The sequence below is a fragment of the Hyperolius riggenbachi genome, chromosome 7 (genome assembly GCF_040937935.1).
Source record: "Hyperolius riggenbachi isolate aHypRig1 chromosome 7, aHypRig1.pri, whole genome shotgun sequence".
In the NCBI taxonomy this organism is placed as follows: Eukaryota; Metazoa; Chordata; class Amphibia; order Anura; family Hyperoliidae; genus Hyperolius; species Hyperolius riggenbachi.
This window is the reverse complement of record NC_090652.1, coordinates 165279516-165294769: the sequence shown is the minus strand read 5'-3', so window position 1 is coordinate 165294769 and position 15254 is coordinate 165279516. Positions and strand designations below refer to the sequence as shown.

Here is a 15254-nt window from a genome sequence, read left to right as displayed (position 1 = left end):
TTCACCCCCAAGGGTTTTTATCCTAACGGACCAGAGCAATTTTCAGTTGTCAGCGCTCCTCCCTTTTATTCCCTAATAACTTTATTACTACTTATCACAAGAAAATGATCTATACCTCGTTTTTTTCGCCACCAATTAGGCTTTCTGTGGATAGTACATTTTGCTAAGAATTTTTTTATTCTAAATGCATTTTAATGAGAAAAACAGAAAAAAAAGAAAAAAAATTATTATTTCTCAGTGTTCAGCCTTTATAGTTTTAAAATTAAACATTCTCCTGTGGATAAAACAAACACGTTTTATTTTCCCAGTGGTCCCGATAATTAAACCGTTTAGATTATGTCCCTACCACAATGTATGGCGACAGTATATTATTTTGAAATATAAGTGGTTATTTTTCTGTTTGTTCTGGCCATAATTACAAGCCCCTATGTAATAAATTAAAATTAATTTTCCCCCATAAAATATAGAATAAAAAAAGCTGAGTCCCTAAGGCAACTATTTATTTATTTTTTTTAAGCTGATTTTTTTTTTTACAAGTGTTTTTTTTGGGGGGGAGGGTTGGAAGTGTAATTTTATTAATGATGTGTATATACTTGAAAATGTATGTATTTTGTAGGTGTAATATACTTTTTGGCCACAAGATGGCGCTAGTAAACACTCATAGGACGTGTTCATTTTTTTTTTATTTTTTTTTACACTTTATTAAACTGTTACATTTCCTGTTTATGTGAATGGACGTAGCCGCTGTTCGCGGCTACGTCATCAGGCAATGTCTATGGGCAACTGACTGCACTCAGACCAAAGGGGGCTGAATAATTACGCACACCCCACTTTGCAGTTATTTATTTGCAAAAAATGTTTGGAATCGTGTATGATTGTCATTCCACTTCTCACGTGTACACCACTTTGTATTGGTCTTTCACATGGAATTCCAATAAAATTGATTCATGTTTGTGGCAGTAATATGACAAAATGTGGAAAACTTCAAAGGGGTCGAATACTTTTGCAAACCACTGTATAGTGGTTACCTGGATGGTAGCCCATGTTTGTGAGTATAAATAGGTACTTGTCATATCCACATACCAGTACATACTACACTATATTGGGCTCTTGGTGTCTCCATTCTGTAGTCAAAGTAGTCCTTGCTCCTTACTGATATCCTTGTACAGCTATTGCTATTGTTGACATGGTGCAAACCATGACCCTTCCCGTGGGGTTTTACATTTAAAGGCTCATAGACAGCTGACCAGGCTATAAAATTATGCTGTTCAAATAATTTTTGTTGCAAAACTTGTTAGTGGGTATGTCCTTTGTTTAAAGTGGTCTGAAACTCAGCATTTCTTCCTTGCTTTAAAAGATTCTTTACAACCTTAAACCTACTAGCATTCAAACAGTTAAATACAGCACTTTGTATTGCAGTGGAATGCCCCTTCAGCTTGTGATCCGAATCCAGAGAGGAGATAACATTATCTTTTGTTTACATTCCCCAGTTGTTACATTGTGTGTACAGGGCCGGCCCGCTCATGAGGCGGGGTGAAACTTTTGCCTCAGGCGGCAAATTTCCAGAGGCGGCATCCGCCCGTCCGTGCGGGGAGCCGGCCGCCGAGCTGGAGGGGTAGCTGGCAGGACGGGGGTATTGGGCCTAGCGGCGGGGAGGGGGGGGTCGGACCCCCCCCCTCCCTCGCCTGGGTCCCCCGTCCTCCGCTCCCCTCCAGCCTTACATAGAAGCAGCCGCTATTTGTAAGAGGCACGGGCGGGGAGGACTCACCTCTTCCTCGATCCAGCGTGCGCTCCACTGACGTCACTTCCTGCAACGCTGCAGGAAGTGATGTCAGTGGAGCGCACGCTGGGAAGAGGTGAGTCCTCCCCGCCCGTGCGTCTTACAGATAGCGGCTGCTTCTATGTAAGGCTGGAGGGGAGCGCAGTTCGGGGGACCCAGGCGAGGGAGGGGGAGTACGACCCCCTCCTCGCCGGGGGGTGGCGGCGGAAATTTTTTTTTTGCCTCAGGCGGCAAAAAGTCTAGGGCCGGCCCTGTGTGTGTAACAACTGAAAACAAGCTCGCTCTCTCTCTCTCTCTCTCTTTCAAACATACACACAGTTCAGAAGAACTCACTGGAATATTTTAATATATGATAAAAAGCAGCTTGAATAAAATACAATGGCAGCTTTCAGAGCAGATATACTGTACTTTGGGAACTTGACATTTGTAAACAGAAAATAGTACTTGTGCACAAAAGCAAATATAAAAACTGTAGGGGTAATAAAAAGTAGAAAACACACTTTTATTGAATGTTATATTTGTAGGAGGAAAACAGAAAGGGACAGAGAGCCCAATATAGAGTAGTATGTAATATAACCAGGTTATGGAGAAAGACACAATGGACTTGATTCACTAACCGGCGCTAAGTCTTAGCGCCGGTGTGAAAAGCCATTTTCTGCCCCTAGTTCGCACAAAGCTACTTCACGCACAGCCCCACTCAGTGCGTGCACAGTGCTGTGCGCCTGTATTAGTGCGCGGTGCGACGATAACATCCCACCCGCTGCTCTGTAAATGAAAACGGCGCATCGGGTGCCCCGGAAACGGCGCATCAATGCACTGCTTTAGGGGCACCTGATGTACCGTTTTCGTCGCACCGGGTTTGACGTTTACAGAGTAGCGGGTGCGGCGACAATGTTGCACCGCGCACTATTACCCGCGATGCATGCTGCACGCCCACTGAGCGGCGCTATACTTAGTGTGTGGGCGCAAACCACCTAACGCCCTGGTTTGCACACACAAAGCATTAGGGCACACTAACCAGCTTAGCGCCGGTTAGTGAATCAAGCCCAATGTGTGCTGTTATACTCACAAGTGTGGGTTCCTCAAGGGCAACCACTGTATAGGCGAGTGGGGAGCATTAAGACCTGACCCGACTCAGGTTAAGAAGTCACTCTCTGTAGATAGGAGACAAGGGGTAACACCCCTCCACCAAGGGTGGACTCGAGAAGGTAGCAAGGATGGAACAGAGGTGCCAACAACAGGATAAAACCGTTAAAAAAGTTGAAAAGAGTTAGTGGTGGACTTACCTCCCCAGTGTGAGGTCTGGCGGATGCCCTGCCCTTTTTCAGTCACTGTACCCCAATCTACTGATTGCTCTTCACCTATAGCCAAGCACACGCATGAACAGGAGACTGAGTTATGCCTACCTGACTACGGTTACCCCCAGGACTTATGTATGCAAGGTGTAGTAACTGAGGCCGGAAAGACAGAGGTACAACCAGTCCAGAACCGCAGATAGGTAACAGGCACGGTTCAAAGTGATGGAGAAACTCACAGCCAGTAACAGTCCAAGGTCATACACAGCAGATCAGGTGGGCGCAGTACAGAGGAGAAGGCAGAATCAGTGTCTAATACAATCCGAGGTCAAATCCAGGCAGCAATCAAGAGAGGTCAGTCCGAGCAAAGGTCAATTCAGGCAGCAGTCAAGGGAAATCCGGGTCACAAGCAAGAGTCAAAGTCCAGGTAAACAATCCACAGAATACAGGCAAATATCCAGCAGGTAGCCAGAGAAAAAAAGCTATAACAGGCAATGATACAAATGACAGCATGGGTTTAAATACCTCAACTATCCAATCAGCGGTCGGCCACAGCAGTTAACACCAATCACACAAACTTCCTGCCTAAGTGTCAACTGATAGAGAGCGGTCAGCTAACATTATGATCTCCGCCATTTGTGCCTATAGGATGGCAGCGTGTGCATATGCAACTGCCCTCGAGAGATGCCATCCCCGTCTTTGCACCAGGGAGACATCAACTGACTCAGTGATGTCGGGTGTATGGCGATGCGGTTCTGCCCGCTCCGGATGCGAATCCAAAGAGAGAGAGAGCCAGCATTGGAAGCCATGGCAGGTGAGTTCCTTACACCATTTAGACACCGCACTGGTTGATTTAATAGTCAACAATGAAATGTATTTATACATTCAACAATGCAACGCGTTTTGCAGGATTAAACCCGCTTCATCAGGCAATAAGGGGAGCAATAACTAGTACTGGTCAGTGTAGCTGCAGAGCACCTCTGTTCCATCCTTGCTACATTACTGAATGTTATGTCAGAGTTTCAGACCACTTTAAGGTTGTCCATAATTCCATAATAGAGCCCTACTTACCCCCCAAAACAGCAAACTCTACAGAGGATCCTTTCTGAAGTCTGACTTGTATCTACCATCCCTATTTTTAATATTAAAACCTGCCTTTGTTCTGTAGAAGCTCTTCCCGATATTGGGCTGTGGCACTGAGCAGCTACACAGAAAAGTAGCAGTACAGGTGACGCCTCACTTCAAGTTGGCCAGAAGTTGGTGGCATTCATATAACATGTAGCAATGACTCAGGGGTTCTTTGTGTGCACCGATCTGTTAACTGAGACACTTCAAAAGCACATCAGTGTCTCAGCAAATAAGATTGTTAATTTTGAGGTTGTTAAAGAACACCTGAAGTGAGGGGGATATGGAGGCAGCCATATTTATTTCCTTTTAAACAATACCAGTTATCTGGCGTCCTGCTGATTTTTCATGCACCAGTAGTATCTGATTCACCCACCTGAAACAAGCATGCAGAAAATCCAGTCAAACTTCAGTCTAACATCTGATGTGCATGCTCATTTATGGTCTATGTCTAAAAGTATTAGAAGTGAGCATCAGCAGGACAGAAAGACAATTTGCATTGTTTAAAAGAAAATAAATATTACAGCTTCCACATTCCTCTCACTTCAGGTGTTGTTTAAGTCCAGAAAGACACCAAAGTATTGCAAAATAGCTAAATATGCTATAAAATGTGGTTTTAGCTAATCATTGAGTAGTTTAAAGCGGTTTAAAACCCTGACATAAAATTCAATAAAAACATGGTTTCCTACTTTTTATATGCCATACGGTTATAATATTTGCATTTGTGCATAAGTAGTATTATTCATGTATAAGTTAGAGCTTCCTAAAAGTACAGTTTTTTGCTTTGTGAGCTGACTTTGCATTTTATTAATAACTGGTTTTATTCATTCATTCAGTCAGGCAGACATGGTTTGACTCTCTCTCTGTGTCCTCCAGCTCCTGCACAGTCAAAGAATGTGTCACATTCCACACTTTATACATTTAAGTAAGCACAAGATTACATTGTTTAACTTTCCATGCGGCAGGCTGTGCAGGAACTGAAGCTTCTAAAGTCTGTGTTTAACCCTGTGAATGATGTTCTAGTAAAAAAATAATGCTGGTTGTATATAATATGCTGAGAATAATCTATTAGAGCAAAGAAGGAATTCTGGGTTGTGTTCCACTTTTTAACCTATTTTAGTTCCTGGACGTAGAAACTATGTCCAGGAACCACGCGCGCCAGGCAATCAGTGAATCACTGTTTCCTCTCCCCCGCTGAAAAAGCGACAGCTTCTCTCGGAAGGCTGCGCTTTTTCTGACTGTAGCGTCCTCCATGCGTCTCTCTAAGCGTATGTTACGCTTAGAGTGACGTCATGTAAACAAACTCATGGCCGCCATCTTGTGGCCAAAAAGTAAAACTACTTCTAAAAGTAAAAAAAATAAAACTCAAACACACATTTACATTATAAATCTATTGTTACATCCCACCCTCCCAAAACTACCCAAATAAAATGTTTAGTATAAAAAAACAAAATCATTACATTAAAAAAAAAACAACATGTAAATATTTACCTAAGGGTCTAAACTTTTTAAATATCAATGTAAAGATGAAATATTTCTATATTTTTCTATTTTAAACTTGTAAATAGATGCAAAACGGAAAAAATGCACCTTTATTTCCAAATAAAATATTGTCGCCATACATTGTGATAGGGACATAATTTTAACGGTGTAATAACCGGGACATATGGGCAAATACAATACGTGAGTTTTAATTATGGAGGCATGTATTATTTTAAAACTATAATGGCTGAAAACTGAGAAATAATGAATTTTTTTCCGTTTTTTTCTTATTCTTCCTGTTAAAATGCATTTACAGTAAAGTGGCTCTTAGCAAAATGTACCCCCCAAAGAAAGCCTAATTGGTGGCGGAAAAAATAAGATATAGATCAGTTCATTGTGATAAGCAGTGATAAAGTTATAGGCTAATGAATGGGAGGTGAACATTTCTCAAGTGAAAACGACGGAACGCGAATGGGTTAAGCAGAACTCCAGCCAAACGTTTTTTCATTGTGGCTTAAAGATTTCACAGTGGCTATATACCCTCACTACCAGCTCTTGGTGATAACAGTTACTGCAACAGGGAATGTGGGATTTTTTTAGTTTAGGGCAGCAATAAACACTTGATTTAAGTTTAACCATTTCCACACTGAAGTAAAACAGCATTGTAGTTGCTGACTATATTCTCAATAATGACATTTCCATCCAATTTTAAAAGTCTACAAGATAGGATGTGATGAAAAATCTCTCCAGCAAGGACTGAGGCAGAAATCAAAACCTAGGCCTCAATTCACTAAGCTTTATTAAACACTTGGGCCCATATGCAATTCACCTTTTCTCCTGAGTTTTCTCCTAGGTTATATTTTCACAGCTTGCCATAAAATGACTTTAAAACCATCAGCAAACAAGAAAATACTCAAAATAACTTTGATAGTTCTTTTTTACCTACTTTTAGGTACCTTTTCCATTGTAAGATGCTTGGAAATTATTTTAAAGAGGATATGAAAATTATCTCCTAGGAGATAACTCAGGTGAAAAAGTTAATTGCATATGGGTCTTAATGTTTGATAATTTACCTCATGGGTAAAATCTAATTTTGAATTTACTGAGGTATTATTTATATTTATTGAAAGTTTTATCAATAAAACATTCAATAAATATATAACACTTTAGTGAATTCAAAATTAGATTTTAACCATGAGGTAAATTATCAAAAGTTCGATAAAGTGTTTGATAAAGCTTAGTGAATTGAGGCCCTGGTATGATTGAAAGCTTTCCATCTGCTGTCCACAGCTACTGTATAATAATAATTCTGGATAGAGTTTCAACCTTGAAAGTTAGCCTTCAACAAATATATGGCTGCACTTACCTGAATGAGGAATGCCATAGATCTAAAACAGCAGCCATTGTTGGGTTTATTGAATTCAGGTTCTCCTTTATGATGTTATAATTGGCCAAAAATGACTTCTTCCATGGTTTTGGCACTACTTCCAATCTAAGATAAACATGGCATAACAAAGTTAAATGTAACTCATGCTCATATTTGAAAATATGTTAACCTGACAAAGGGAGTATGTGAAGCCCCATACCTTGTAAATCTCCAAAACGCTCAAGAGAGGAAAATCCTAAGCATCTACAGACTGAGTGCTCACAACCTCGAAAATAGAGTCTGGGAGACACAGACAGACATACAAACCCAGGGAGGAGAGACTATGCCAACACTGTGAGCAGAAGACCCTCGAGGACGAGAATCACTTCCTGCTGCACTGCCCCAAATATACTGCAACCAGGGAAACCTTCTTTAAGAAACTGAAAGGACTATATCCAGACTTTCACACATTAGAGGATGAGAGTAAACACTGCACTTTACTAGGAGAAGAGAAATCCACAGTGACAATCACTGCACACTATATCACAGCATGCCACAGACTGAGAGGAGCATAAATGAACTGTAAACTCTCCCCCCCCCCAAAAAAAAATATGTCCATGAACTGCTAACTTACTGCACCCCACCCCATCCCATGTCCCCCATTCCCCCTGCTTTGGCAATGACTGTATTGAAGCTTGGTCATGCCAATAAAGCTATCTTTGATTTGATGTAAAGCCCACTACACATACTGATCTAAAAATATCATCTAATCAAGAGGTTGCCATGTTACATATTTACATAGTTATTTTGGTTGAAAAAAGATATACGTCCATCGAGTTCAACCAGAGAACAAAGTACAACACCAGCCTACTCCCTCACATATCCCTGTTTACAGACGTGATGCAAATTCTTTGCCTAGACTAGTTCCAATCAACCTATAAAATGTATCAAATCTGCATCAAGTCGGTAACATTTGTAATTCATTGATCATCTGTAATAGTTTAGTAATCTGAGTGCTCAGCTGTTACCTTTTGTGTGAAATGAGGCTCCTGCAGCTAAAAACCCTGACTTTAAATTTTGGCTAGATGGATCGGTATTGAGGGAATTAGTTTTAAGGTCTGTGGGTGGGGCTGCTGCCTGAAATGCTGTACCCTGTGGCTTTTAAATGGGATTATACTCCCAAAACTAAAATTTCAGTAACTACTCTTCATTATGCTAAATGTAATGCAGGCGGTTCTGGGTGTCTGGGTATTCCTTCCTACTCTTAGTTACATTCTAAATCATTTCATTATTCCTAATATGTAAAGGAGTACTTATAAAGTGCCTAATTTACATTGTAAGTCTGTATCTAACATTGCTTCCACATTACCAGGTTTACTAAAATAATTTATTCACCAGGAAACAGTATAAATCATTAGTGAAAAGCATCGTTGTTGGTCTCATTAGGGAATTTTGCCTAGGGATGAAAGCAAAGCTCAACTCACAGAAGTACTGTGGGAGAGTGAAGATTGTAACATCATGTAAATTCTGTACAAATTAGCAGTGCATTCAGAGCAGATATCACAAAGTGGAAGATGCCATTCAAAGCATTGAGAGAAAACCAGCATCTTTGTCTTCACTCTGAGGCACAACACAAAGCACTTTTTATGCATATCTCACCAGCGGTTACAGTTTATAGAAAGGTATTTTAGCAAGTGTGAATTTTAATTATAGACAAGTAGACAATGTGAAAACTTATGAGAAAAACATAATGATGGCCACACACAGACTCATTTATCTGGTCAATTTATATAAGGGTAACCAAATGTACCAGAAGGCCTCTTGCACACTGCAAGCAAATCAGATTCAGATTCCGCTTTTTAATCAGTTTTTACCTCCGATTCAGATTCAGATTTGCAGTGTGCAAGGAGCAAACTGCAAATCTAAATCTGAATCGGAAGTAAAAACAGATTAAAAAGCGGAATCTGAATCTGAATTGCTTGCAGTGTGCAAGAGGCCTTACAAGTATTTTCCTGAAGCAATGAAGCTCCATTGTGTTGATTTCAAACAGCCAGTCAGGTGCTGATTAAAAATTGGATGTTCACTGGACATGATAACTTGTTCAAAGACAGCTCAGTAAAACGTCACAATTCTTCACATTTGCACTGTGCATGCATAATTTCACAAACCAAGCCAGCTCAATTTCAGGAATCTCTCATGCATGAGCAATTCACTTGGGGTTTGTTAACTTGTACTTACACATTGCAAAAGTGCAAGTTCACTGGTGTAACACTTCCAGTAGAAAGGAGTAGGGAAGAGGGTTAAATGGGGCGCAAGAAGGATATGAGGGGCAGCAAAGGGGGCTAAGTAGTTGTTAAAAGTTATAGGAGCGTGCAGCATTTTAGTTTATATGTAGCTCATGGTTCAGGTTTGCTTTAATGCTTCACTAACTTCATCAGTACAATGCCTTGGTCAGTGATAGATTTCCCTATTTCCCCCAAATATCTTTGAAGGATTGAGTTCCTTTATGCATTTTTACCTAACCTATAAGAACAGCAAAGGCGACATTGTAGAGATAAAAAGATAATATATGACTTACTCTGCACGATGCGATTCCAGGATAACCTGCTTAGCCTCAGTCTTTTCTCGTGGATCTTTTAACACAAAGTCAACTAAAACATAAAATATTTTTTGTTAAACGATAGTTTTAAGTTAAAACCCTGACTAAACAAATATAAATACTGTGCGTTGTGTGAAGATACTGAAATACTGTAAACCTTAAACCTTAAATCAAGCTTTGAGGTGGATTGAAAGGGGGGCGGCACAAGAATTTTTTTTGAGCAAAAATTATTTTTACTTGACATTCTAATGTTAGCACCAATACAGACATCAACAACTTTGGTGAAACCCTTGCAGCTCATTGAAAAAGTTACTACAGCCACAGGAAAAGTGATTAAATTAATAGCAGCTGTCCCATCTAGGGCTGTTTACCACTAATACAGTATGTCATAGAGTCAGGGCATGTTTCCAGTAGTGCGGTACGATTTCTCTGCGGAAAACGCATAAACAAATTCGCATGCGGATGCGAGTTCGTATGCATTTGTATGCAAATTTTCATGCGAATTCCCATGCATTTTCTTGTATTTTTGTAAGTATGCGATTTTAACCATGTCAGTGCCTGTGTGCTTTTACATTGATTTTACATGAAAACGTATGCAAATTCGCATGGAAAATTCGCATCGCGAAAAAGCATGCAAATTTCCTATTAAATACATTACATGCAAATCGCACACTAGCCTTGCAGTTTGCGAATTCTGATGGCTCTGCTGTAGAGATTTTTTCTGCACAGTCCACTGCACAGATTTCCTGACAAGTGGAAACAGGCTCATTGACTATTATTGGCTATGCGAATCTGCATGCAGAAAACACATGCAGATTCGCTTTAGTGGAAACGGGCCGTAAAGCAAAGTAAGTGTGAAAAGAAAAAAGAACAGCTGTAACAACCTAAGAATGGTTAAGAACAGAACAGATGACTATTGTAAAGTGGCCTTCTGTATGTCTTGATATGAATTCTGTTGAACACCTATAACTATGCATAGAACGTAAACATGCAGTCTGGAGATGTCACCCTTTGAACCTAATGCAGCTGGAGCAGTATGCTTAGGAAGAGTGAGGCTACACTACCTATTGTCATGTGCAGGTAGTCTTACTGAATGGTACAGAGATCCCTTGTTTGCAGAGTTTACCTTGTTGTACTACTAAATACTGTGTTAGGTTTCCAACAATTTATGACTATATCATATTTGTTTGTGCTAGTCTGAAGGAATGTCCATGTCCTATAAGCTAGTGTTCTAGTGTGACACATCACACAACATGCCTCTAGAGCCTGTATCATGTTGCATGAGAAATTGTAGCTTTTTTTTTTACATTCTATACGAGTTCCACCCACGTTTGTTCACTGTAAGTTATGAAGATTATGAGCAATTTTAGAGAATTACACCAACGTAGTTGCCATCTAAACACTGTGCAAGTGTCTTGTTTGTTAGAACATGTTGCGGTATCAAGGAACATGTTATAATGCCATGTTACAAGAATCAGTCTTTCTTAACTCCTTTTAAGAAAAGTTTTATCGAAAGATAGTAGGAGGAGGAAAAACATATCAAAACATTGCACAGTGTGAAGTTAAAGATTAGAAGATCAAGAAATGATTGTTACTCGCTGTGTAATTGGTTCATGTTGTTTGATCCCCGATGAGCCTGTGGTTAATCATCATTACTACAGGCAGACAAGAAAAGAAAAAAGACAGCACCAACTGTCATTATCTATGAACACATCCACTAACAATGTGATAGGCTAAAAGGTGGCATTTCCAATATATATTTATATCCATAGAGGGAGGTACTGCTTTCTTGGCAGTTGGAAAAAGCCATTATTTCCCACAATGCAACAATGTTCACAGACTGTCATGACAGAAACTGTCAAGACCATGGCACCACACCTTGGGATGGTTTCACCACAATATCAGCCACACCCGATGATCTATTTGAGAAAAGGTAAAGATTTTCCGTGGGAAAGGGAGTATGGGCTACTGATTAGGATGTAGTTCAATCCAAGGTTAAAGTTACTCTTGAAAACATCTACTTTTATGTAAAAGCTGGTGTTTAAGAAATCCACCCTGGAGTGGATCACGTTGTCTGAAGTACCCTTTGACACATATACAATACATTAATTAGTAGTACAAAGTTTCATGAATAAATGTCTTCCAGTCCCTTTATTATGCCTTTTTATAAAGCCCAAAATTTTGCTATGATGAACTGACTTTGAAAAGAAGTACCCCTGAAGGAAATGGGTATATTTGGGACACATTCATGTGCTTAGGTTGGGTGTTGCTTTAGCAGGTGCTTGTGTTATTGGCAAGTACCTGTTACAGAAATTAATATTGGGGAAATTCGCTTAAAAGAGAAAGGATTGGGCAGTAGACACTGAAGCCACAGATGCCAGAAGGAGAGTATTAGTTAGGGACATCAGTTAGGAATAGGTGTAGATTAGGAGAGTTAAGGGATAGGTTAGGAAGAGGTTGTTAGGGCAACAATGTTATTATTATTATTATTATTTAGTATTTATATAGCGCCAACATCTTATGCAGTGCTATTAGAAAGGTATTAACATTGGGGGAGTGGAGGGGAGATTAGCGATAGATGTCAAGATGGGTTTAACATTGTGGGGCAGGTTAGGGCTAGTTATCAAGAATGGAAGTATGTTAAGGAGCGAATTAGGGCTAGGCATCAAAAAAAGGATTACGGAGAGAGGAAGTTGGGAATAGGTTAACATTAGGTGGGGAGGTTATAGTTGTTCCTAGGAGGATGTTAATATTAGTGTCACAAACCTAAAATAGCAGATTATCGGTAAACCCATTGATGACATTCTGTTTAGCAGGCTGACACACAGAATCAAGTGAAACTGAATTCAAATATATACTCTCATAAAATGGTTTTAAGTATTACGATGGAGTAAAAATACCATGGGGCATGTTTATAAAGCTGCCATTGTGTTCCCCATATTGTCAGATCTGCATAAAACGTCCAGTTGAAACTTGAAATAATCAGCACTTCTGTACAAAATCTTTTTTCTAATGAGTGCAAATTCTTCTAAACAATCATTAGTTTTGGGCTGATCAACAAATTTCTAAAGAGCTGTTGTTGCTTGATTGCCCATTTACAAACACCAGAGAGGGTTCATCACTTAAAAAGAAGGAAGGATACTATAGGCTACAATAGACCCATGTTGAGTTCTAGAAGGAGCACAATGCTGCTGCATACCTCTGCTTCTTCAGCTGCAACAATGGTGCATGACAGTAAATTATTTTACTGAGGTAAAGGTGACCAGATTCTAGTCAAAACTTTAGTGTAGTTAGGTAGGCAATCAATGTAGTACTTGCCTCTGAGTACAATCAGATTATATCTATCGTTGGAATTTAAATGGGAAGGCTAATTTTAAAAAGTGGGTAGCAAAGAACTAACAATCCATTAGCTGATCTGCAGTTCTTTATAAATAGGCCCTTGTGTGCTGAGAACTTGTGATTTAAAGGACCACTAAAGAAAAAAGAAACTTAACGATAATAAAAGGAAATCTTAAGCTATGAGAACCAGAACAAAGAAGATTTTTGACGTGAGCAAAAAGAAACCCAAACCCACACTACTGAAAAGGCATTGAACTATCCAGATACCTTTGCTTTGTTTGTTTGTTTTTGTTGTTGTTGTTTTGTTAAAAGGCATACTTTTATTGTGGAATCCTTTTTTGCAAGAAGCTTTTAGTTTTAAAGATTTTTATTAGAGCACAAGAGCAGACAACAACTTAAAGAGACACTGAAGCGGAAAAAAAAATATGATATAGTGAATTGGTTGTGTACTATGAATAATTACTAGAAGATTAGCAGCAAAGAAAATATTCTCATATTTTTATTTTCAGGTATATAGTGTTTTTTCTAACATTGCATCATTCTATAATATGTGCAGATTACACAACATTCAGCATTCAAAATGAGTCTTTCAGAGCAGTCTGTGTACTAATGACCTCTCCTCTAGCAGAGAAAAAGAAAACAGTTGAGATAATAAAAGTCAGATAACAGCCCTCTCCACAACTAAACTTAGTCAGAGAGTTAATGGCTTGTTTGCATAGAGATAACAACTGGAGTTTCTTAACTCTTCCTGTACTGGAAACAATTAGACTGATGTATCTGATCTTAATGTTTTATTTCTTAGCTGTACTACACATACAAATCATAATATCATATTTTTTTTTTCGCTTCAGTGTCTCTTTAAATAATTGTCATATATGCAAATTGAGCTTTTGGGTTCCTATAGCCAGACACAAAAACTTAGTGCATTTGGATCTCCATAAATTAACTGGGACTAATGTAAAACTTTACTACATTAATACAACCATCACTTAGTTCTTTTTTACATAATTTCCAGACTAAATGAACAAGAGTGATCTTTGAGCAGATGATTCAATAAACATGTCAGTTATAATTGATGAACTGAGGTAAAAACGTATTTGTCAATGTTACTATTTCTCTACAGCTTAGAGCCTTTATAAGCTATATTAAAAGGAGAAAATTATATTACTGAGTTTCCCCACCTAGCTAAATAATGACATCAAATACGGCCTGATCATCTCTCATCTACCAAAAATTGTTCTCCCTTAGATTTCAATGTCCAATTACAGGTTCAATTGTATATGATATTTTTAGTTCGGAATAATTTTCCCAGCACCCATCAGTTATTTATTTTCCAAACAAACCAGTGTGTCTGGTTTACTACAGTTTACAGAGGAAATTTCTTCAAAACGCACACATATCAACATAAACCATTCTTTACTTTATCCAGAATAGAAGTAGCTTCTGATAAAGGGTCACATTAAAATGTATCTATTGACAAAAACTACAAATCTTCAATAGATAATGTTGATGTATAGACTGTAAGGGATCATTCACACTATGTGCTGCGCTGTCAGTTTTGACGCACCGCACATAGGGCTCGATTCACAAAGCGGTGCTAACCCAGTTAGAGACTTTAGGCATGATAACCATTGCACCACGCTGGTGAAAAGCCAGTTTAGGCGTGATAAGTTTAGGCATGATAAGTTTAGGTGTGATAAGTTTAGGCATGATAAGTTTAGATAAGTTTAGATCGCGAGCAAAGTCTCGCACGCAAAGCAGCGCCATTAAACTCTATGCGAAGTGCACCAGACTTTGCTAGCGCAAAACTTTTGATCAGCTGTGCACTGCGGTGCTAACCCAGTTGGCGCTTAAACTTATCATGCCTAAACTTATCACGCCTAAACTTATCATGCCTAAACTTATCACACCTAAACTTATCACACCTAAACTTATAGGCAGCACAGTGGCGTAGTGGTTAGCTCTCTCGCCTTGCAGAGCTGGGTCCCTGGTTCGAATCCCAGCCAGGGCACTATCTGCAAAGAGTTTGTATGTTCTCTCCGTGTCTGCGTGGGTTTCCTCCGGGCACTCCGGTTTCCTCCCACATTCCAAAAACATACGGATAAGTTAATTGGCTCCCCCTAAAAAAAAATTGGCCCTAGACTACAGTACTTACACTACATAATATAGACATATGGCAATGGTAGGGATTAGATTGTGAGCTCCTTGGAGGGACAGTTAGTGACAAGATATATATATATATACACTGTACAGCGCTGCGTAATATGT

General features: G+C 39.3%; 1 protein-coding gene across 1 annotated transcript in view; it reads right to left on the bottom strand.

Moving 5' to 3' along the window:
* Positions 1 to 15254, bottom strand: part of LOC137526122 (dynein axonemal heavy chain 7-like) — a 127547-nt gene that overhangs the window by 69559 nt on the left and 42734 nt on the right. The window contains exons 7-8 of the mRNA XM_068247342.1: positions 9627 to 9699; positions 7049 to 7174 (exon numbers count right to left, since the gene is read on the bottom strand). Coding sequence (XP_068103443.1) covers positions 7049 to 7174; positions 9627 to 9699 — 199 coding nt within the window. The remainder of the gene's footprint in view (positions 1 to 7048; positions 7175 to 9626; positions 9700 to 15254) is intronic.